Source organism: Diachasma alloeum, unplaced genomic scaffold, assembly GCF_001412515.2.
Source record: "Diachasma alloeum isolate Michigan unplaced genomic scaffold, Dall2.0 Dall_scaffold_00622, whole genome shotgun sequence".
Classification (NCBI taxonomy): domain Eukaryota; kingdom Metazoa; phylum Arthropoda; class Insecta; order Hymenoptera; family Braconidae; genus Diachasma; species Diachasma alloeum.
The window spans coordinates 183,583-207,171 of NW_021680754.1; the positions used below are offsets into that span (position 1 = coordinate 183,583).

Below are 23,589 nucleotides of genomic sequence, written 5' to 3' on the forward strand. Positions count from 1 at the left end.
CGTCATCTAATTACACAAGAGAGTTGTTTCTCCAACTAGAATTAAGGGGTGAAATTTAATCTATCTTGTATTGGGGGCACGTTACTTTCCAAGGATGTTCAAGAATTTTCAATTGTTCATTGGTAATGAGGTTGAGGGGAGGAAGTTGATTACCTAGGGTAGAAGGGGAAAATGGTTTCTGAGAGTTACTGCAGTCGAGAAAATTTTCATAGTAGAGGATATTGAATTAACTCGAACGCTGGATAATTTGTGAGAAGTTTTTTCCCTCTGTAATATTGAATCCGTTTTTTTAAATATTGAATTCAGCGACGTAGACGTGGGTGATAACACTCAACCAAATTTTTTATAGTGGCAGCTGTTCAAGGGTCACGGGTCATTTGACCCTTCATCATTTTTTTAAATTATCGAGATGAAAAAAAAAGATATCTGAATTTTTTTCCAACTCTCTTTTGGCTTGCGTTTGAATTCTTCCTAATGATTCTTGATAATTCAAGTAAATATTCAGTGAACGATTGAATTCAAATTTTCTCCAGAACGTTTTACCCGTTACCGGGGATTTGAAAAGCGTTTCAGGGGCGATTAGGACGCTCGATGCATCCCACGTAAATGCTCGCTGGTTAGTGATTTGCTTGACATTCACCACATGCCAACAGCCTCCCAGTGGCGTTGAGTTGGCAAAGGAACTTATTGTTGACACCTCTGGTCGTGTCCCTCGGTGAGATAGAATTAACTGACAAATTCAAATCGAACCTGGAGCGCAGTCAAACCATTACCAAATTCGCGAACTATTCATGCAAAAAACGCACCCAATTGGGGACATTTTCAGCATTAAATTTGAGCTACAATCGAAATAAAGGTCGCGACCTGATTTGGAGAGTGCACCTGAATTTAAGACACCGTCTAATTGGCGACGTAAGTTGATATTACAATCTAATTTGAAGTTTGGACCTGAATTAAGACACGATGTAAATTAATCGCAATTTAAATTTGAGTTGCAACCTCAATTTAAGGCGCAACCTAAATTTAAGTAACAACTTACGCTATTTAAGTGATGGCTTAAAATCAGGTGGTAGCCTGAATTAAAATAAATTGAGTTAGTGTCACAGCGTAAATCGGAGTCAATGATTGAAATGAAAAAATTAATTTCCAATGAAAATCGAAAAGTTACAATCAGGTTGAGTCATTTCAGGCGTGACCTAAATTTAAGTGGTAACCTTGAAAGTCAAATTAAAGCTTGTACCTGAATTTAAGTCACACCCTGAACTCAAAAGCTGAATTCATGTCACAACAGGAATCGTCATACCGAAATAAAAGAAAGAATTTCGAAAATCGAGGACTTAAAATCAGGTTCAGTCATAGTTTCATTAATGAAAAAATTCAAATTTCTGGGAAGATCAGTTTTGTGTTCTCATTGATTTTTAGTTGAAATTGCTATCGCTTTTGACTCGAGGCATGGAAAATCGTTACACAACCTATTCCTCACATCGCCAACTCCTCTAAACTTCATAAAACAAATTTCCCCTGCACATCCACTTCCCAAACAAAACGCCTCTTCTCCCTGTCCCTGTCAAATTATTTTAATATCTTCCCTTGAAGATTCATTGAACCGAAAAATCCATTAAGCACACTAAATTGAACCGTAAATAGCAATGACCTTGAGCGACCTTGACTGAATAAAAACATTTCCACGCAGGAAATGTTCCATTAGATCCGACAAACGCTTCCACCCCGAGAGTTCAATTCCATTTGCAATCTCTAATTGAAAGAAAACAAAGAAAATATTCGGACAAAAAAATTGTTCTGTAAACGGCGCATTGCGTGTGCTGACTCATGAAGATAGCCGGGGAGAATGGAACCGGCATTTTCATTTTCACTGGATGTAAGGCAACAATAGGTAGGGGGTAAAAATCACGGAGGAGGAGGAGGGGGTGAGGGGGGAGGTATGCGAGAGGAATGAAGGATAAACATGAAATACACGAATTAACGGTATGTATCAAAGCTCAGTCGAGGAGTTGTATTATTCCTCTGTGTACGGAGCCTCGGTTTTCCACGGGAATTCATTCTTTGTACTGTTCTGCTATGCTCTGAGACAAAATATACCGCAGAGTTCACGTGCCCGGGGCCAGTCCTAGGGGCATAGCCAGCCAATTAACTACGACGAGGGGTTGAATGTATACATTGAGGAGGAAATACCTGCTTTGGTTATTTACTATGAATTTTCTGACATTCTGATATTTGAGGTTGAGTTGAAATGGATTTCACGTCTCTCAAGAGGTTGGGATTTTTATGTTAAGACAATTCTCGGAAATATTTTCATTCTCAAAATCATTCGGAATAAAATTAGAAAGAAAACTTAATTCTCGGAATGAAAAGGGCGTATCTCTCCACTTACGTCGTCGTTATTATACAAATTTCACGATTTTTTTTATTTTAGTATTTTAGTTTTTACAATAAAAAAGACAAAATGTAACTTACGCCCTTTTGATTATGATTCCACTATTTTTATTGTCGAAACAATTCCCGGAAGTATTTCCATTCTCAAATTTATTATTCGGAATAAAATTAACAGAAAAACGTTCTTCCCAGAACGAAAAGGGTCTATCTCCACACTTATGTCGTTGTTATTCAGCAAATTTTACTATTTTTTATTTCAGCATCTTCGTTTTTCAATAAAAAAAAATATGAAAAATATGTGTAACTTACCCCCGTTTGATTATGATTTCACTATTTTTATCGTTTCCTTGAAATCTCCAATAGAATGTATTTTACTTTTCCCTTTCCGTGTTCATTGAAAATTCTCAAACGCGAATGTTCAAATAGTGCATTTACAGTGAAAGGCAGAAGTGAACGTAAATCTCCCGCCATAAATATTTATCACCCCACACCTGTCTGTGGATGTGCCCGGGCAAAGAGATAAACGGAATATTTTACCTCTGATATTTAAGGACGACAATGCAGCGGTGTCGTTATTGTGGAATTGTGGGATATGATCACCGAGAGATACCGCGAGAGCGCAGTAAAGCGGGTGCTTCGCAAAGTTTGAGGAGTTCTGGGGTTAATGTTGAGGTGTTTGAGTTGGAGGTGTTCTCAGTCATTCGGTCACGGATGAGAACTCGTCACGGATGAGAACTCGGGTCTTCAACTCGGGCTTTCAATTGAAGACCCGAGACTCCTAGACCCCATTGTCCTCCTAGACAATGATGTCACAACTGAAAACTACAATTATTGAAAATTTCGAGCATTTTCTATAAATCAGTAGCGAAGTGGTACAAGGAGATGAATCAATATTTACTACTGACCAGTTTTCAATCAATATTGAGAAAAAAATTGTCAGTGCTGGGCAACCCTGTCGTGTTTAATCTCATCAGGACATATGATTTGAGGAACTCGTAAATAGGCAGAGCGTAATTCATCACATTTCTAGAGATATCGTGAAAATAAAAAAAATGGCAGCATTCAGACCATAGCGCGACCACTGGAATGAAAAGTCTCTGGAGGGTCAAACGGGAGAGGCGAGTGAAGTGATCGTAAGGGTCAAATCGCTGGGAGGTTCGAGAGGGAGTTTTGACCCTCATGATCCCTCTTTTTTCGTCAATAAATGACCCGGGCTATGGGTATCTTATAAAAAGTACTCGGGGTCGAACGTTCGGGAGGCGCCGGGAGTGAGGGCGCTCGAAGTATCTTATACAGAGAGTCGACTGTGTAACACTCAAATTCACGAATTTTCTTCTTTAAAAAACATGAAAGATCATTCTGGCGAGATAATCGACTGGAGTCGGTGCCAGCGCATCCTTTGAAGAGGCACTACATCATCCCACCTCCCTAATCCGTCCTTGCAGACTCCTATATGATACTTTGGAGGATGAACGGAGAATCCAACTCTCTTGAATGTCCCTCGTTCCCTGTATTGCAGTACACTAGTGCCTCATCACATAGGGCTTTAATCCGCGGATCAGGGCCAAGTATTTGGAAGTCTTTCTCACCTAAATTGCTCCATTCTCCTGCGGCCATTTGGGGATTTTCAGAGCTGATGATGAAGGAGAGAGGATATACTCGAGACTTTCGCTCGTTAAAACTGTTTCATTTCGATTGTTTTTTTTCGTACAAAAAATAACATTAGAGATTTATTTGGTGGGGTGGGCGGAGGGGGGGGGAGGGGGCGCACGGAATATTCGTTGGTTTATTGTTTGTCGTTAGTTATATCATCACTTAATGTGATGAGCATTATCGAGTCCATTCACGTCACTTTCATTATTCGTTGTGACCGACCTCATTGTTCTTCGGTCGTCCTCCAATGGCAAAACTCTGGGCTGTGGGCGAGGGGATGCGGCGCTAATCACTTCCGTTAGTCGCATCGCCGAGGCCAAGCGGCGAGCCTACTTCAGAAGATAACAGAATTATTGTTTTTTTTAGAAAAATACGATTTTGAGAATTGATAAATTAACATGAATTGTGAATCGTTGACATTTGTTCAATTCAGCGGTAATTCAATCTATGAACTTTTATTCAAGTCACACATTTCATGCGGTTTCAAGGCAGTCGGGCTCAATTTGTTCGTTGAGACATTCTCTGTCAAGTTCGGACGATTTATTTCGATGAATATAGGGATAATGAATAATTATGACTGTTTGGTTAAAAGTTCATTCGTATTGTCATGGGGAAATTCACATGACATAATTGAATTTATTGCGACGTCTCAATCAGTGACTATTGATATTGAAGAGCACGTCGATATTTATTAATTAATGTTTATTGAATTGAAATGGGGAAAATCAAATAAAAAAAGAATCAGAAATGATAATCGGCTAGGAAATGGATTTTTTTTTCTTTTATGTCGAGGGGAACTTCGAATCACTTTTTTTCTTCAAGTATTGCAGGGATATCTAAACGTGGGACGAACTAAAAAAATTAATTAATGAAAAATTTCAATGTCTTCGGAAAGTTTGACAATCGATATATTTTTTCGATTAAGAAAGAATTCCATTAAATTGAAAAACAATTATTATATTTTACTGAAAAGAATTATCATTATTTCAAATAATTGATTTTTCAGTTTTATAATGATTATATTTTATTATTAACCATCAATTCGATTTCTATTTTTATCTTTTGATAGAATGAATGGAATAAATGACAGAAATTGGGAATTGGAGACTAAAAATTTTAGCGGGTTGTTATTATGTAATTAATGTTTATTGAGGCAAATGAGGCATGAAAAAAATTACATGTTGAAACGTCAAAATGAATGACAAAAATGAATGAAGACAATTGAGAGAAGTTAACTCCAGAGGAGAGGAAAGAAAATAATGCATGCACGATGGAATGCAATTGGGAAAATTGGAGCCTCGTAACAATATTCATCAAATCGAAGAATCAAATCCCCTCAAAATCAAGCACAATTTCCAGCGCAACGCGAGCCACACGTTCAACATGCTGAGGAACATGAACCCAGTAATGTTGTTACGGGTTATCAACCGACTCTGGTTATACACCGGGGCGATGATTTACACCCGTTGTTTCACGCGATTCGATCGCCAAAGCTAAACAGACGTTAATTGCGGCGTAAAGCCAGTGGAGTTTTATCTGCATCATGAAACTTGTTTTTCCCCTTTCTATTCGCGAGATGAAATTATACCCGAACGTGGAGAAAATGAAGGGTTGAGGCTCAATAAACATGTGAGAGCTAAATAAATGGGGGATTGAAACGCCTCGTCGGGTGGCGACGGCAAATTTTTCAACCAATAAATCTCTCGAAATTATTTGAAATACACGGAGAGAAATATTCAATAAAAATTACGTATCTTTTCCGTAATTTCGGAGCGAAATGTGGTTGTAGAAAATTTTACGGAACTGTCACGGAATTTTTCCAGAGCGTTCCGTAATTTTTATCTGAATCTCCTGTGAAAAATTACGATACCGTCACTTAAATTTTCTGATTCACAGAAGATTCAGATAAAAATTACGGAACTGTCACGGAATTTTACCAGAGCGTTCCGTAATTTTTATCTGAATCTCCTGTGAAAAGTTACGATACCGTCACTTAAATTTTCTGAATCGATTCCGTAATCGATGAGCGAACTTTGAGTTCCGTAATTTTTACTGAACATTTCTCTCCATGTAAAAATATTGCTGGCTGAAGGCCTTCGGGCGATGGCAAGTTGCAAAACCCTTGCGGAAAATCATGTTAAAAATAAATGAATGAAATGAATGAAATGAATGAAATGAATGAAATGAATGAAATGAATGAAATGAATGAAATGAATGAAATGAATGAAATGAATGAAATGAATGAAATGAATGAAATGAATGAAATGAATGAAATGAATGAAATGAATGAAATGAATGAAATGAATGAAATGAATGAAATGAATGAAATGAATGAAATGAATGAAATAAATGAAATGAATGAAACGAATGAAATGAATGAAATGAATGAAATGAAATAAATAAATAAATAAATATTGGAAAAAAAAATTTGAATTCAGTAGCGAAGCGGTAAACCGGGTTAAGTCGATGTTTCCTTTTGGCCATTTTTTGATGAATATCTCGGAATCTAAGAGAGATAGCAAAATTTTGCTCATGACCTTTTTTGTAACCCTCAGTTGGCTCTACAAAAAAGGTTATGACAACAATTTTTGTATCTCTTTTAGATTCCGAGATATTCGTCAAAAACTGGTCAACAGTTAAAATCGACTTAACCCGGTTTACCGCTTCGCTCCTGAATTGAATTTAAAAAAATAAATTGCATGAGTGATGTTGACCTTCGCCCTGTCCCTGCGGACTGTGTAGACCACCCAGAGTATGTAACACGTCATGAAGATGGCGGGGATACATATGCCAGCAGCTGCTGAGGCACCTTTCAGGAGCACGTGGTGGGTCACCAGCAACGTGACAGCGAGGGCTGCGCCACCAGCGAGGTAGCGACCCGTCCGTCGTCGCTCCTCCTGCAATGCGGAAGATATTTGAAGGGGTTTACACGTGTGTCGAGGGTTTTACGTGGGTGGATGCACAGGAAAGGACGGGCAAGTTGGATAACTGATCGGAAGAGTCGTAGAACGTGACGGGATGTAAGGAATTCAGTCGACTCCGTGTTCGGCTTCCGAACGGAAGCGTTGGATTCGTCGGATTTTGACATTCTCTGATTTTGCCTGGAAATGATGTAGAATGTGAGGAAACGTGGTGAAATGATGGTTTTAGAAAATGTATTTAATTCACGATCAATTGAAAATTAAGATTATGAATTATTTTAGTATTTTTCAATTTCGACAGAGGGACATGATGAATTATCGATATTAATTGATCGGAGGTAAAAATTGCGGTCTCAAGGTGTCTTTTATATAAAAAGGCCCCTGTCCATCACCTCATTAACAAACTCGCAATACAATTTCACGTGATTTTGATGAACCCGTTTGATAATCACTACAGGATAATTGATTAATAAATGATGCAATCCGCGAATAGCGGATTGAATACCTTGAGAGGCGGAGGACTCTGGAATGCCCAGAACGAACTGATTTATCATATAATAATGGATAATCAACGTACAAATTCAGCAGTGGAGGCGGCCCACAGATTAATTAAATAGTGTGGTACGTGGAATAGAAATGCCTTCACAAACCGCAAAATCGGGGGAATGCTTTCAGGATGTGTGTGCGATTGGAGTGGGGTAGAATAAATTTCTAGTGGATTAACATACATTTCAGAATTGCGATCATTCCGCGGTTGCAATCGACAGGAAATCGGATCAGACGTCATCAGGAGTGATGATTTGTTTTTTTCGATTCAACCTTTTCTCGCTTTGAAATATTTGGATCACTTATTCTGCGAAATTAATTATGTCGAACAGGGGAGACGAGTGGAGTGGTCATCAGGGTCAAAAGGTTGTTTTGACCCTCAAGTTATTGGACCCTTATGACTACTCTTTTTTCGTCAAAAACGGCTTGACCCATGGGTACACCCAAAAAAAGTCCTGATTCAAGTCGGCGGCCGCTTGATTCTAGTCGATTTTCGACTTGATTCAAGCCCACTGACTCGAACTACGCCAATCCGGATTTCAGGTCTGATATAAGTCGAAAAGTGGTTTATTTCAAGTAAAAACGTGTCCATCCGAATAATCGGCCTGAATCAAATAAAAAATCGGCTTGAATCAAACCGAAAAATCGGCTTGAATCAAACCGAAAAATCGACTTGACTCAAACCGAAAAATCGCGAGATTGGCGTCGACATTCTGCCCGTTCCAGGTAGCAGATATTCACTTGATTCAAGTCGATTTTTCGTTTGACTCAGGCCGATTTTTTTCTGCGTGTATCTTATAAAAATTACTGGGAGTCAAACATTCGGGAGGCGATGGAGGTGCCGGGAGTGGGAGTAATCCTCGAGCGCTCGGGGCTCGAACTATCTTATACAGAGAGTCGACCCTCGAGTCGACCAGTTGAGTCTTTACATAAGATACCTTATCCTAATCAATTAATATCGATAATTAATGACTCAATACGTGTTTAAATACTATTATTTCGTACGATCCTCTTTCCCTCTTTTGCGAGCATAACCCCACGTGATAGGAACAGCGGAGTCAAAGGGTCTTGAGGGGCAAACGGGAGAGACGAGTGAAGAAGAAAAGTTGACCCTCAAGATCGCTTGACCCACCCGCCCCCACAATTTCGTCACTCACCGAAGGTGTTAGCGGCTGCAAAGTATCCCTCGACACATTAACCGACACTGGCATGGTGCCTCAACATCGGGCAATCAATTGGAATCACAAAAATCCCAATAACAGGCGCTTCTGTTCTCCCTCACCCTTTTCTCTCTCCCGCTCACTCCCGCTTGAATCAAACCACCATCAACAGCACTCGTGTCAAATTGATGGATCTTCACCTCCGGCACGCACCGGGACAGATTCCATCAGTCCCTTCGATCCTCTATTTCTTTCTTTTTTTTTCCCTCAACTTCTCATTCCGTTTTTTCCGGAATTAATGCTCCACTGGCCGCAATCGATTTTGCTCGATCATTCGCGGGGGATTTTTCGCGCGGTACTGAGTGCCCACCGCCTTTGGAAACGCATATGTGAGTCAGGGGAGATGCAACATCCGTGAATTTATGGTCTGTGAGATCGTTGAATTTGAAATAATAAACGGTATTCGGGGGGAAAACACGTGGTGACCTCCAGGTGATTTGTGACTGCTGGAGTTGATGAAAAATAATCGTGAAGTTGAAAAAAATATTTATAAAGAAAATTCTTTATTATATTTTTTTTCTACATAAAAAAAAGAGATCTGAAGAAAAAATTTGATTGAATATTTTGAGGTAAAATTTCAGAATATTATAATTTTTTGTGCATGAAAACATCTTCCCATATGATAAATCATTTATAAAAATTTTAAGAGTCGTGAAAGGTCAGAAATGAACGGAAATAAAAATGAGAAAGTGTGGGATAACAAATGGTTTATCACACGTCATGAAAAACAATATAATGAAAATTTATTTCAAATCCTGCAAAAAGCCATTGTCCATTGAAAAAAAAATTGATAAAAAAAATCATTTATTATTATATTATTTTCTACATAAAAAACGAAGAGATCTGAAGAAAAAATTTGATTGAATATTTTGCGGTAAAATTTCAGAGTATTATAATTTTTTCTGCATGAAAACATCTTCCCATATGATAAATCATTTCTAAAAATTTTAAGGGTCGTGAAGGATCAGTAATGAACGAAAATAAAAATGAGAAGAAAATGAAATAAAAATTTATTTCAAATCCTGCAAAAAACAATTATCCATTGACAAAAAAATTGATAAAAAAAATTATTGATTATTATATATTTTTTTTGTAAATTGTAAGGGTCGTGAAGGGTCAGAAATTAACGAAAATATTAGCAATGTTTTATCACACGTCATGAAAAAAAAATGTAATAAAAATGTATTTCAAATCTTGCAGAAAGCCGTTGTCCATTCACAAGATGCACTCTGATAAGTCCTCGTATATATTTCACCTTCACCCTTAATACAAATGGATACAGATCCCCGAACCTGATTTCCAATAATGAAAAAAAGTAAGATATGCAGAGGAGATTTGTTTTATCCGAGAGTGCAGCATCCAAATAGGATTTTTTATGCTTTCCTGTTGTGATATCGACGGTTTCTAGCTCACATTCAGCAGATTTAGTCCCCCGGGAATAAGGAAGAATCGAGCTCTCCTTCATTGTCAATACCCGTTGGGGTATTTATTATTGTTGCAGTTGTGGATTAAGAGAACTTTCATTTCCGGTTGCATCGGGTGTTCCGGTTTCTATTTGTGAAACAACAGATGGCCCGATGTATTATGTATAGGTGAATCCTTGAGGTCGATTTGCGGCTATTACCCACATTCCTGACATTCCCGGGGCCGAAATCCCATTGGTGATTCACTCGAGTGCCAATTAATGATTCGACAATTCGGGAATTCCAATTGGTGATGAATAAATTTTTGGAGGGGACTGGGATGAATTATTTCGAGAGATGATGTCGTAAGATAATGAATAAAAATATCGTTAAACGTATATTAATTTTTTTTAATCCACAATCGAATATTTAATCGCCATATTTGCGCCGTGAATTTTAAGTCAAAAGGGTATAGAAAAATCTGAAAGATGGCCTAAAAAATTTGTTCATTTTGTATCAAGGAGATGGATCGAGTTGACGGTGATTTGAAGAGGATAAATAATTTTTAGAAATATTTGGAAACACGAGGTGGGGGCGCCGCCATTTTTGAAGCCCCTTGCGGCAGGAGGGGGTATCCAAGAAAGATGGCGGCGTCCCGTGCGCCCAGCTGTCGACCACCTCGTACTTTCAAACATTTCTTAAAATTATTTATCCACTTCATATCACTTTCAACTAATTTCATTCAGTTCCTAAAAAGTGAACAAAATTTTCAAGCTCTCGTAGTTTTTTCTACACACAAGGCCTCTCAATTCATTTATCTATCTCTCACGATTATCAGTCTTTTATTTTTTCCCTCGTTCATCCTGTTTCGGAATTAGGTTGATTATTTTCTATACAATTACATCTTCCATCATTGAATTGGAAGATCGTGGGAACGTCGCACGTTTCCGTGTGACAGCAGCAGATGAGGAGATATTTACGTCGAAGGAATGGGGGAGTTCTGATGGATTCACATTTAGGATAACCATCGGTATATTTTTGGCAGTCATATTACGACTGCTGCATGACGTCGTATAATATATTCTCTAGGGAACTATTCCGTCTTTCTCGTTCCCTCATTTTTCGGAATAACAATTGCAAGTCATTTATTATTTATTTACTCATTTATTCATTCACAATAGTTCCGCCAGGACTGAAACATAAAGGCATATCACACCATTCTAACATACGTATAAAAGTGACAATAGTAAAATATTTTTCAAGTCCTGACAACAATTTTTTTTATTACAAACATTTATCCCAGGGAAAAAAGCGTTGATGCCTGGATTAAATCAGTGTTAACTTAAATAAAAATTCTACAATTAAATTCTCTATTCACGTGTTGAATGAATTACAAAGAATGTTCAATCACCAAAAAAATCAGATCCATTCGTCTGGCTGATTATCGCTCCCGCAGTTGAGATTCATCACAATATAAAACAATCATTTTTCCATTTTCCTTAAATTTAAGTGTTACACATTTCTTGAAAGTGACATTCGTCATCGTTATCCGGATATTTATCTTTCATGATTGCTAATGGACAGGGAATATTCTCGGGACATCCAGGAAGATTGATTATTCGTTCTTGATGCATCACTAGAATACTTCGTCCAGTTGACTTGCAACTGAAAAAATCAGCATTTAAGCATGGGAAAATGAAATTAAAAAAAAAAAAGAAAATATAGATAAAGAATTTTCATTAAAAAATTATTTCATTGTTATCAATTATTATTATCATTAAAAATTAAAAAAAAATAATAATTTCAAATTGTATTTTTCCTAGTTGTTCACTAAATTAAATGATCAATAATTTTTTTAAAAATATTTACTTGAATAAAATAAATGCTATATTTGTAGCGAAAGCATCAATATAAGAGGTCCTCCATAATCTGTCATCGAAGGGAAATTGATCGTGCATAATTGGTTTGTCATCCTTTGATATACCAAGAAGTGTAAGGATCTTCAAGAGTGTTCCTGAGTGGCTGAAATAGGCAGTTGTCATTGGACCATCGTCAAGCCTGAATCACGAAAGAAAAGACGAATTTAATAGGGGGTGATTCTGGGTCGTGTGGGAGAGCATTGAATAGCCTGATTACTCAATAGACTCGAACATATCCTTGACTGCGATACAAGCCTGCTGATAGGTGAGGGGAAAACCGTAACCGTCGATCCAGTAGTATTTCAAATCCTGGGAAAATTCGATTACCTGAAGGGGAAGTGAGAATTAGATGTGGAAGTAACGATTTTCATTTTTTATTATTGAAGAGTGAATAGATGAATAAGTAAATGGGGAGGAAATGAAGAGATGAATTAACTAATTAATGGATGACGATAATAAATAATCGATGAGGAGATTAATTCATTATTTTGAGATTCATAAAGATAATTCACTTTGAATTCCTCTTTCGTGAATAAATCACACCAGGGAGACTCATTTTTCTCGCTCCAGGCGGTCTCGAAGGCGCACAGATCCTTCATTATTCGAGCGTTATCTGGAAAAATCAGTAGCTATCAACAATAAATTGATGGATATCCCTGAAACGAAGCTCTCCAAAAATGACAGTTTTTATTACCAAAGGAGATGTTAGTTCCCAGACGATTGGACATGCTCTCCAGCATCTTCAGGATAATATCTGACTCTTTGAATTTATTCGTTTCTTCATAAGATTTGGGATTTTTTTTTACTTGTTCCTGCCATCTGTCACATGCTTTGTAGAACTAACAGAAAAATTATTTTATTTCTCGATAGAGATCCCCAAATTTACCACATTCAATTATGATTAATTTCACACAATTGACATCAGTAATTACTTTAGGTAATTTAGTATTAATTGTTCAGTTTTCAATTCGATAATTGAAATTACTGATTTTGTGAATCGCATTAAAATCGCATAAGTATCAATTAATAATTTTCATATTACGAAAAGTAATGATTAACATTGGTTTTTCGAAAAGATTGGGGTACATACTCTTAATATAGGATCCTTCATCTCCGCTGGGGGATACCAGACATTTTTACTCCCTTTTTTACCGAATAATCCAATGGCAAAAGATTTTGCACTCTCCTCCGTCCTCTGCTTCTGAGTAAATTTAAACTGCGGAAAAATTGATATCATCTCCTTCAATAATTACTACATTAAAATATAAAAATACACCAAATTTAAATTTTAATATCAATTCGAATTTTCATTAATTTTTTTCATTCAGGGAAGGGTTGTTAATTTGCTTTATTCATCAATTTAATTATTTAGAGCTGACCTTGAACGTTCTGTTATCAAACTTGTCAGGCATCAACCGAGGAAACCTCGCCTGGAACCTCTCCCCCAGTCCAATCATCTCGTTCTCCCCTTCCTCGGTCAAAATCATGTCCTCCTCATCCGCGAAGTCACTCTTCCAATCTCGCAATCTCTTCAACTCTTTATTCGTCAAGTCACAACTCTCAGAATCACATTTATTTATCACAGCCTCCCTGATCCTCTCTAGTTCTCCCAGAGCCTTCAACACGTGTTTCCCTGGTCTTCTCGTCCCATGTCTTATGATCAGCCAGATTTTTTTTTCTTCACAATCTTTACAACAAAATAATTATCATCATTATAATTATTGATATCAAACATTGCACCAATACCTAATACTGTAGTTTTCAATATTAAATTTGAACCCTTTCTTCTTTTTTTTATATCTCACTGTTCTTTTATTTTTAATAACTTATTTGCTCATTATCAATAATTAATCAATAATGACAATAACGATAATGCTTCCACGAATAAAAGATGAATGAAAAATATTGGGCCAAAAAATTCTGCGAGTGAATAGTCATGTGTGGAAAGTCTCAGACTGGAAACCTAAGGGTCGTGGGTTCAAACCCAACCTCCGCCGATTTTTTTTTCCCCTGAAATTTGTATTCACATCGTTTCGTTCATAAATGAGAAATTGAATTGTAATATGATGCGAATAGAAGACAGTCGCAGGATCACTTAATTTATTGTGCTTCGGTCGAGAGCCACTGGCGGACAAGGTGTCTATATTTTTGGTGTTCACCTCACTTACGTTCGTTCGTACCATCTGTTATTATTATGCTATATCACAGAAACAACAATTAACGGATGAATATTCCTCCAAATAATATTGACAGTATGATTTTCCTCACCTTTAAATTTTATTTCCGAGTCATTGTGGTTGGCGATGTATCTGTAGGGCGTTATTGAAGACAATCTGCACTTGAAATTGTCACTGAGTCGATCACATCTCAACTTGGTTGAGCTATCGTGCGATAAAACTCCGGAGAAAAAAATTAAAAGTATGGAGAGGTAGCTTCGGAACATGGTCTCGAGTCAAGAGGTGGATTCCAACTGAATCCTCTCGTGCTCTTGAAATACTGGGAGAGTGGCAGTCCTTGAAGACATAATCAAGTGTAGGACTTATGCGAGTTGCGAGAGTCAAGACATCTCGACTGGGTAATTCGATACACGTGTTGATGGCTTGCTCAGCTAACGTGACAGCCCAGGGCTGGAATTCGCAGCGTTTATGGTACCCTAAAAACCTTCAAGCTCATGCAATCAAAGCAACGCATCCACAATCCCTGCATTACTAATTGGTTGACATTTAAGGGTTTTAGGGTACCTTAAACAGGAAGTATCTCAGCCCAGCTGTTCTGTCACAATATTTGGGGTGGAGGTGATGATAAGGAGGGGAACGTGATTATCTGAAGAGGAAGAGGCGCATCATTATTGTTTTCGTATCCTGAAGGTCAATTTTTTATGATAATTATTACATGAATAATTCATTTTTCTATTGTTTATTTATTGCTTTGAATGATCCATGACGAAAGTGTTGAAAACCAGAAGTAGAAAAATTCTGAGAATTGAAAACTTGTTCAGTTAAAAAATTATCCAACATTATTCATGTTTTTTATTCGCCAGAATGTTTTAAAGTTTTTATTTCTATTATTTGTTTATAGAATGAATTTTGAAAAATTGCAGCGATTTTATTATGAAGTGAAATGTAAATGGACGTCGTAAAGGAATAAAATGCTTAATTACATGAATAAATGAATTTAATGATAATTTGATTACTAACAGATTGTACAAACGACCCCCCCCCCAGGAGAGGGGGATAAATTATTATTGAGGACCCAATGGATAATGCAGAGTCCGCAAGACGCAAAAGTACCGGCATGTTAAATCCGCAAAATAGTCGTCAATAAACTGGAAATAATTGAGATAGAAAATTACTTTATAATAGTTAACTGGTGATCGAGGGATTATGGAACTTGCTAGGCACGTCTGGAGGTCCTCGACGTATGTTTACAGGTCAGGACTGCAGCCAGTCATCAGGCACAGGTATTAACGGCATTCATAACCTCTAAATTCTCCGATTAAATTCAAAAAAATTGTTTCTCCGGCGGAATTTTGGGTTTTCCGGATTTAACTGCTTAGGGTAATTTTCTTGAGAAATAAAATTACTTCATTCGGTTTTTCAGTGGGTAATTGGGGGAATTAATCGAGTACTGCGAATTGTTAGACACTTGCTCAATATAATAATATTTTGCATCATTTTTTTAATAAAGAGATTGTTTATTTTTGGTGAACAATTGGAATGAAATCAATTAAATAAATGCTAACGAGAAATTGTAAAAATTATTTTTTTTAAATGAATAATTTTTAGTGATAATTTTAAGCTTGTGACAGTTGATGAATTCTAATTTCTTATTTAATCAATTGATTACTTTGGTAATGAGTTATAATCAATTGTGATCAAGAACTCATGAGTAATTTTAATTAAACAATCGTAATCAATTGTTTTTTAATCATTCATATGCCGAAAATTAATTATTTTACGTTTTTTCATGATTAAGAATTTGTTTAATTTAAAGAAAACCGAATAAAATCAATTAAATTCAATTAATTAATTGTTTGGTTACTTAATTTTAATAATTTTTTCTCCCAGGAATTGAATTTTCTTTTATCGAGGAAGAATTTCCAGAAATATTTGTGAATTTTGGATACTCAATTAATTTTAATTAATCAGTTGTAATTAATCATCTGCCTAAAATTAATTATTTTACTTTTTTTTACAATAAAAAAAGCCAACAAATGATCAAAACTTCCTGGAGAATTGTCCATTGCTTTCAGAGATAATTAATTAAATTGATGATTTATTTGATTAATGCATTAATCAATTAATTAATTAATCAATTACCGAAATTATTAATTTTCTTAGCAGCAGCAAAGCATCAAACATAGCCCTCTCATGTCTCCCAAAATACCAAGACACGTCAGGCCCCTCAGGCCGATCCTCCACAGAGGCAAAACCAAATGACGAATTGATTCTGAATGCCCTCGGAGCGACGGACGAGCTTTCCTGTTACATAGGGCTCGCGCGAGAGTTCGCTTGCGACAGCAGTGTGGAGCACCCCTACGTGGACAAGTTGAAGAGGGTGCAGATGATATTATTCGACTTGAACCACGCAATATCGAGGTCCAGGGATCAGAGGAGCAATTTGTTTGAGGATAGACACACGAGGGATCTGGAGGAGTGGATCACTGAGTATGCAAACCACTTGCCACCGCCTGAGGATTATATTATCCCTGTGAGTGGTTTTTATTATCCCTGGATTCAGAGATATTCATGAAAAACTCAGGCTGAAGTTGAGTTGACTCGTTCTGTTTCACCATTTCACAACTAAATTTTATTCTCGGTTATTTGGCTGATATCTTCGGAGGGAAGGGGCGCAGAGAGATTTATCAAAGAACATTTTTTGTACAGAATTTTGTGAGCCACAAAAAAGCCCTCTCGACATTTTTCTCTGAACCCATTGGATTCCGAGATATTTGCGAAGTAATCTGTATGTAATATTGGAGAGTTATTCAGTTGTGAAGTGGTTAAACGTGACGAGTCAATTGTCCACGTCTTGTTTAATACTTAATCGTCTCGATGATGAGTGGTTTCAGGGGAAAATGTCGAGAGACATTTCTTATGAATATTTCGATGTCTTCCTTAGTTGTTTTATTTCAGAAGTGAAGTGGTGAAGCAGGATGAGTCAATTTCACTTTAAACAGATCAGTTTTTGGGAAATATCTCGGAATCCCAGGGAGATAGCAAAATTTTTGTATAGACCTTTTTTGCAGGGCGAAGTGAGATCTACAAAAAAGGTCCTTATAAAAATTTCGCCATCTCTCTTGGATTCAGAGATATCCATCAAAAACTCAGTCTGAAGTTGAGTTGACTCATCCTGTTTCACCGCTTCACAACTGAATTTTATTCTCGGTTATTTGGCTGATCTCTTCGGAGGGAAGGGATTCAGAGATATTTATCAAGAGACATTTTTTGTAGAGAATTTTGGGGGCCACGAAAAAGGACATTTGACATTTTTCGCTGAACCTGTTGGATTCGGAGATATTTGCGAAATAATCCGTGCGAAATAAAATGCATAAAATATCCTTTTCTCTCTTCACAGGGAGGTGGCAAGGCCAGTGCATCATTGCACGTAGCCCGAGCAATATGCCGACGAGCTGAACGCACAGTAGAAAAACTAGTGCACGATGGTGCACTAGACAGTGAAGCAAAAAATTATTTAAACAGATTATCTGATTTTCTTCTGACTGTATCGAGAATAGCAGCCAAGTGCGATCAACGTACGGAGAATATATACATCCCGCGGGCGGAAATTCCAGAGGAGAAATAAATTATGAACCAAATAGTTTTAATAATGAGACTCAAAGTAGAAGCGAATGAAGAACTAAATGCCTTCATTGCGGTAAAAAAGTCCTGTCGTCTTAGAAAAAACATGTGTATTCAGATATTGCCCACGAATTATCCGAAAGTTGCACAATGAACATTCTTTATTTTGTCCATTCTATCAGACTTTTGTCTCATAGAAAATGTAATTTTTCATTTTGCTCTGTTGCTCGGACGTTGAAATTCAGGATTCAGTAATTAATTATAATTGTTGGACTGGGTTGTTCATGTAATAATGAAACAGTTCATTTGATCGAATCAATGTTGTATAGAAATTGTTTAGAAGACTTATGGAAACGTTATACACTGAACATTTACTCATATGACGTAACTTCTACTGTATATATTATGATTTTTATGTGAAAACTTATCGAATTATGGGTAATTAAATCTTTAAATATAAAACAGGTGTCTATCTACTTTTTTTTGTAATTGATAGAATATAAAGAGAAAACTTCAGTTTTTCGATAAACAATGGTATAGGCAATAAAAAATGAAAAATTTTGACGCTTAATAAATCAAATTTGCATGGATAGACCTCGACTTATTGAAAAAAACGTGAAAACGAGAAAAAAATCACATCTCTAAACTGGGCTGCCGAAAAATTCTGAAAAAATTTGAGAGATAGTATTTCAATCCCCCCAATCGTAGAAAAAATCGCCATGAATAGTCAGCGATATTCAACAATGTTAACAATGAATATTGGTTCAATCAATTATTTCCAATTGTGTTGCCTTGAGCCCTCGCCATAAAAGACCAAATCACTCCAACAGTTCCTCCCCCTCAGTCACCTCCTTGAGATTCACGAGCTCCACAATGCCAGCCCCCCTGGTCTCACTCCTGATCAACTCGTCGATCTCCCTGTAATTCCCAGGATCTATGAGACACGTCAGATTGAGCGTTCCCCCGTCCCAGTTCTCGGTCTCGACCTTACTCGCCAGCTTGACGGTCTTATCCCTCAGCTTCCTCGCCTCTTTACCACTGAGCACCACCCGCAGTCTCATCTGCGCCCTCTCCAGGGGCATCACCGACTTCAGCTGGGGAATCACTTCTAGCGCCTGTTGCTTGGCGTTTCTGTTGGGCTTCACCGAGAAGTGGACGTCCCTCATCGCTTTTTCTATCATTGACACTGGGTATGGCCTCTTCGACTCTGGATTCACGCATTTGTCGGATACTGTCGTTGCTATGTCCTTGAACATTGAGTCCAGGGCGGAGTGTCTCTCCTTGTCGGAGACCTGGAGCTCCCCTTTGGAGAGGATCTCCTTGCAGATTTCTGTCTGGTTGTCCGTGCCGAAGGCCTTCAGGAGGTCCTCCTTCTTCGCTACTTGACCCTTTGAGACGTTCGTGAAGACTGTGTGGGTCTGGAGAACTTCGTCAATGTCTTGTTCTCTGTGGGTGAAGAGAAACGTGAGGGGGAGAAATATTATTTCAGTTAATTATTCAGTTTGAATGATGAAAGTGTCGAAGAGAATTTCAACAGAAAAAGGGCGGAGTGCGGGGATATCCCCGGAGAAATTCACAAATCGATTGATAATTAAACATTGAGGGAACGAGTGTTGTCAGCTTTTTCAATATTCTCCCCAGAATTCTTTTATTCGGCTTTTATTCTTCGAATACATTGGAAGCCCCTTGCTTAGCTTCCTGGCTTCCATCATAATGAACTTTTAGTCACAAATTTATAAATAAAAATGGGTAAATCATTCCAAAACACTAAATTTGGTGAACAATTACTGGGAAAAATATCATCTGAATTACTATTTGATATATTCGTGACTAATTACTGTTTCAGAGTCATCAAACTTCACGAATAAAAAGTATTCAGATAGTTTGAATCGAAGAAATACCATTTGAAATAATTTCAATTTATTTTCAACTGATGAAATAGTATTTAAATAGTTCGAGTGGGGAAAATACTGTTTGAAATAATTGATCGAAGTTTTTTTCAAATTATTTCATTCAATTAGGGGAGGCTGGGGTAAAATGGACACTTTAGACATTTTTTAAAATGTTAATGATGGGTTGAAATGTTGATGAAATTTAGTATTTTTTTTTAATACAAACGACAATTCTTTCCCTTTGTCATGAGCTTAAACTGATCTCAATTAATAAATTAGTTTCTGAGTTATGAATAATGTTAAAAAAGTCGAAAGTGTCCATTTTACCCCACCCTCCCCAATTACGTAATTGTTTTGAATAGGGGAGGTTGGGGTAAAACAGACACTTTTGACTTTTTTTCAAATATTAATGAGGGGTTGAAATGTTGATGAAATTTAATTTTTTTTTTCAATACAAAGAACAATTAAGGAGGGTAGGGTAAAATGGGCACTTGACTTTTTTAAAAATGTTCATGACGTGTTGAATTGTTCATGAAATAAAATAATTTTATTTTTCAATTGAAAGGACGATTCGTTCCCTTTGTGACGAGTTTAGACTGAGCTCAATTGATAAATCTGTTTCTGAGTTATGAATAATTTAAAAAAAGTCTAGTGTCCATTTTACCCCACCCTCCCCTATTCAAAACAATTATGTAATTTCGTGACACCCCCATCATCGACCTTGAAGGTTAAGATTGCCCAATGCTACGCAATAACTGTCAACTCACAATTTAGTCCTCCACGATACGACTTTATTCCTGTAGCAGGCTATCTCGAACCTCTTCCCCTGCTTCTTCATCCTGACAACGGCCACATTAGTGAGCCGGATCTGATTAATCGGCGTAAATATCTTAGACATCTCCAATTTTTTCGAAAACCAGAATAAACACAACCGGCACAACCTAACCTCTCCTCCTACCAATTAAACACCAACCGAACCTGAAAAAAAATTCTCACCAATCGATAAATAGGCCCATTCCCTCCAATTTCTCAATTTCCATTCGCTTCCTCATATTTAAACGTTTAAAATTCCAGTAGCAATTATTTAGTGCAAATAAACACAATAAGTATTGTTTACTCGAGGTTGAGGCGCAAGGCAAACTTTTTATAATTATTTCAGTTTTCTAAAAATTATTGTTGTTTTTCTGTGGAGGAGGAGGAAGGCATGTGCAGACGTAAAACAAGAAATAAAGAAAAGAAATAAAGAATTCAGCAGCGAAGTGGTAAACCGGTCTAAGTCGATTTTGACTATTGATCAGTTTTTAGTGAATATCACGGAATCGAAGGGAGATAGCTTAATTTTTGTCAAAACCTCTTTTGTAGCACTCAATTTGCTCTACAAAAAAGGTAATTACGAAAATTTCGTGATCTCCCCTAGATTCGGAGATAGAGGAGGGTGGGGTAAAATGGACACTAGACTTTTTTAAAATTATTCATAACTCAGAAACAAATTTATCAATTGAGCTCAATTTAGGCTCGTCACAAAGGGAAATAAGGGAAGGTGGGGTAAAATGGACACTTTTTGCTTTTTTAAAAATATTCCCAAGTCAGAAACAGATTTATCAATTGAGCTCAGTCTAAACTCGTCACAAAGGGAAAGAATCGTCCTTTCAATTGAAAAATAAAATTATTTTATTTCATGAACAATTCAACACGTCATGAACATTTTTAAAAACGTCAAGTGTCCATTTTACCCCACCCTCCCTAATTGTTCTTTGTATTGAAAAAAAAAGATTAAATTTCATCAACATTTCAACCCCTCATTAATATTTGAAAAAAAGTCAAAAGTGTCTGTTTACCCCAACCTCCCCTATTGCTCGAAAGTTCAGCTAAGAGCCAAGTCGTCTTGAGGCGGTTAACCGCTTCGCTAGTGAATTGAATATTCCCTCCTAAAATGAGCGATAAATGTGTGGAAATGCCCGCGCACGCGCGTTCTCCGCCACCTGTCGTCATTCCCTCCGAATTTGGGCATCGAACATGGCGGTGTGTGAATAAAGCTGTGCGGATGCCGTGTGTGTGTTGTTATTTCCCCCCTCAGTGACGTTTTAACAAACAGAGAAAAAAATAAAATTAACAATGAGCGAGAAGACTGGACGAATTATTCGTATCCCATCGTGACGCGTTTTGCGGAGATAACGGATGTGCCGTTGACGCGAGTCGTGAGTGGGATCAGTGTTTTGGGGGAGTGATTTGTTCACTTTTTTTTTAACGGTTAAAGGTGGATGGGATAATGGCATTGGTGACGGTGCAGCGATCGCCCAGTGTTTCAAGCTCACCCCAGAGCTCGGTGAGTCCTTTTTGGAGGTTTTTTGAGGGGTATGGGGTAGAATGGGACCCCCAGGCTGGAGGGATTCAGGTGGCAGTTGCTTTGGGGGCTGGGGTGCAAATTTTGATGGGCGGTGAGGGGTCTTGCGAGGGATTTTTGAGGTTTTTGAGGATTTTTTTGATTTTTGGAGGGATTTTGGGATTTTTGGAGTTGAGGGGTCATTGAAAATTGGGTAATTTTGGGGGATATGAGGGAAAAAAGGGAAGTTTTTAATTTTTTGGAAAAAAAATCGGTGAAAAAGTTATTTGGGAGAAAAGGATTTTTGGAGTTTTTTGGATTTCCGGAGGTTTTGGGGTCCAAAGGGACTCCAGAGGGTGAGGGATGCAGGTGACAATTGTTTTAGGGGTTGGGGGTGGAAATTTTGAGGGGGAGTTGAAGGTTTTTGCGAGGAATTTTTGAGGTTTTTGAGGATTTTTTTGTTTTTTGGAGGGATTTTAGGATTTTTGGGGGTTGAGGGGTCCTTGAAAATTGAGTAATGTTGGGGGACATGAGGGAAAAAAATGATTTTTTTTTATTTTTTGGAAAAAAATCGGTGGAAAAGGTTATTTGGCAGAAAAGGATTTGTGGAGTTTTTTTGGGGCTTTTCGGAGGTTTTGGGATCCAAGGGGACTTCAGGGGGTGAGTGATTCAGCTGGCAGTTGCTTTTGGGGGTGGAATTGTCAGGATTTTTGAGGGTTTATTTTTGTTTTTCGAGGGATTTTGGGGTTTTTAGGGGGTGAGAGGACCTGGACAGTTGGACAGTGTTGGGGGCATGAGGAAAAAAGTGTTTTTTCATTTTTTGTGAAAAAATCGGGGGAAAAGTTTTTTTTGAGATGAAAAGGATTTTTTTTTTTAGTTTTGTGGGGGAGGGGGGTGCACAATGCAGAAACTTTATTCTTATGTTTACATTTTCGCGATTATCTTCATGGTGAACGGATTTAGGAAAAAATGACAAAATAACATTTTTATATAGAATTAAATTTCCAATAAAAAAAGTTTTTGAGATTTTCTCCTAAAACTATCTGTTATCGAGATAATTCGATATGTAATGAAATTGAAAATTCAGAAATAGTTATTACGACTGAAAATTAAACATGTGTCGTTTCTGATTTTCGCAACAAAATTTTTATTTCGTCTTTCCGCAGTAAAATAACAATTTCATGTGATACGAGAAACATCCGGAATTTTCCTAGTGTCGAAATCCCCGCGAATTTCCTGGAACGCATATCCGAGGCGTGTGAATTCTAATATTGGATCCTCTGGCGACTTCACAATTGCATGTGCAGAAATAGGGGATTTTTACTCTCTTACCATCCGTGAATGTATCGAAAGTGCCGAGACAAAATTTAATCGAAGTTCTGTTCCATCAAAACGATGCACTTATCTCAGGCCAAGAATTGGAACGGATTTTTCATGTTTTTTTTTATTTGAAAAAATAGAAAAACGAAAATAGAATAGTGCATAAACTCACTTCTGGATAGTTTTGCATTTCTGAC

General features: G+C 37.3%; 4 protein-coding genes across 6 annotated transcripts; 1 reads left to right on the plus strand and 3 right to left on the minus strand.

The window, feature by feature from the left end:
- Positions 1-4,205: 4,205 nt before the first annotated feature.
- On the minus strand, positions 4,206-8,725 carry LOC107043707. The gene is made up of 3 exons (XM_015265289.1): positions 8,672-8,725; positions 6,762-6,944; positions 4,206-4,376 (listed from the first exon to the last, which is right to left on the minus strand). Exons 1-3 carry the CDS (start codon positions 8,723-8,725, stop codon positions 4,206-4,208), a joined length of 408 nt encoding a protein of 135 aa, XP_015120775.1.
- A 2,556-nt stretch (positions 8,726-11,281) lies between these two features.
- LOC107043735 (multiple inositol polyphosphate phosphatase 1) lies at positions 11,282-14,877 on the minus strand. Of its 2 annotated transcripts, XM_029126516.1 has the most exons (9): positions 14,798-14,877; positions 14,325-14,717; positions 13,436-13,743; positions 13,147-13,272; positions 12,751-12,895; positions 12,569-12,669; positions 12,274-12,383; positions 12,007-12,195; positions 11,282-11,802 (listed from the first exon to the last, which is right to left on the minus strand). In XM_029126516.1, the coding sequence occupies exons 2-9, from the start codon at positions 14,497-14,499 to the stop codon at positions 11,643-11,645; spliced, it is 1,314 nt and encodes a 437-aa protein (XP_028982349.1). In that variant the 5' UTR covers positions 14,500-14,717; positions 14,798-14,877; the 3' UTR covers positions 11,282-11,642. The 2 variants fall into 2 exon arrangements, with proteins under 2 accessions (XP_028982349.1, XP_015120832.1); XM_015265346.2 differs by having other exon boundaries at positions 14,325-14,852.
- Positions 14,644-18,321, plus strand: LOC107043738 (corrinoid adenosyltransferase). Of its 2 annotated transcripts, none has more exons than XM_015265349.2 (4): positions 14,644-14,923; positions 15,256-15,516; positions 16,400-16,766; positions 17,634-18,321. In XM_015265349.2, the coding sequence occupies exons 2-4, from the start codon at positions 15,440-15,442 to the stop codon at positions 17,859-17,861; spliced, it is 672 nt and encodes a 223-aa protein (XP_015120835.1). In that variant the 5' UTR covers positions 14,644-14,923; positions 15,256-15,439; the 3' UTR covers positions 17,862-18,321. The 2 variants fall into 2 exon arrangements, with proteins under 2 accessions (XP_015120835.1, XP_015120834.1); XM_015265348.2 differs by having other exon boundaries at positions 14,651-14,923; positions 16,397-16,766.
- LOC107043736 (ribosome maturation protein SBDS) lies at positions 18,159-20,710 on the minus strand. Its single transcript, XM_015265347.2, has 2 exons — positions 20,517-20,710; positions 18,159-19,303 (listed from the first exon to the last, which is right to left on the minus strand). The coding sequence occupies exons 1-2, from the start codon at positions 20,645-20,647 to the stop codon at positions 18,676-18,678; spliced, it is 759 nt and encodes a 252-aa protein (XP_015120833.1). The 5' UTR covers positions 20,648-20,710; the 3' UTR covers positions 18,159-18,675.
- Between the last annotated feature and the right edge of the window lie 2,879 nt (positions 20,711-23,589).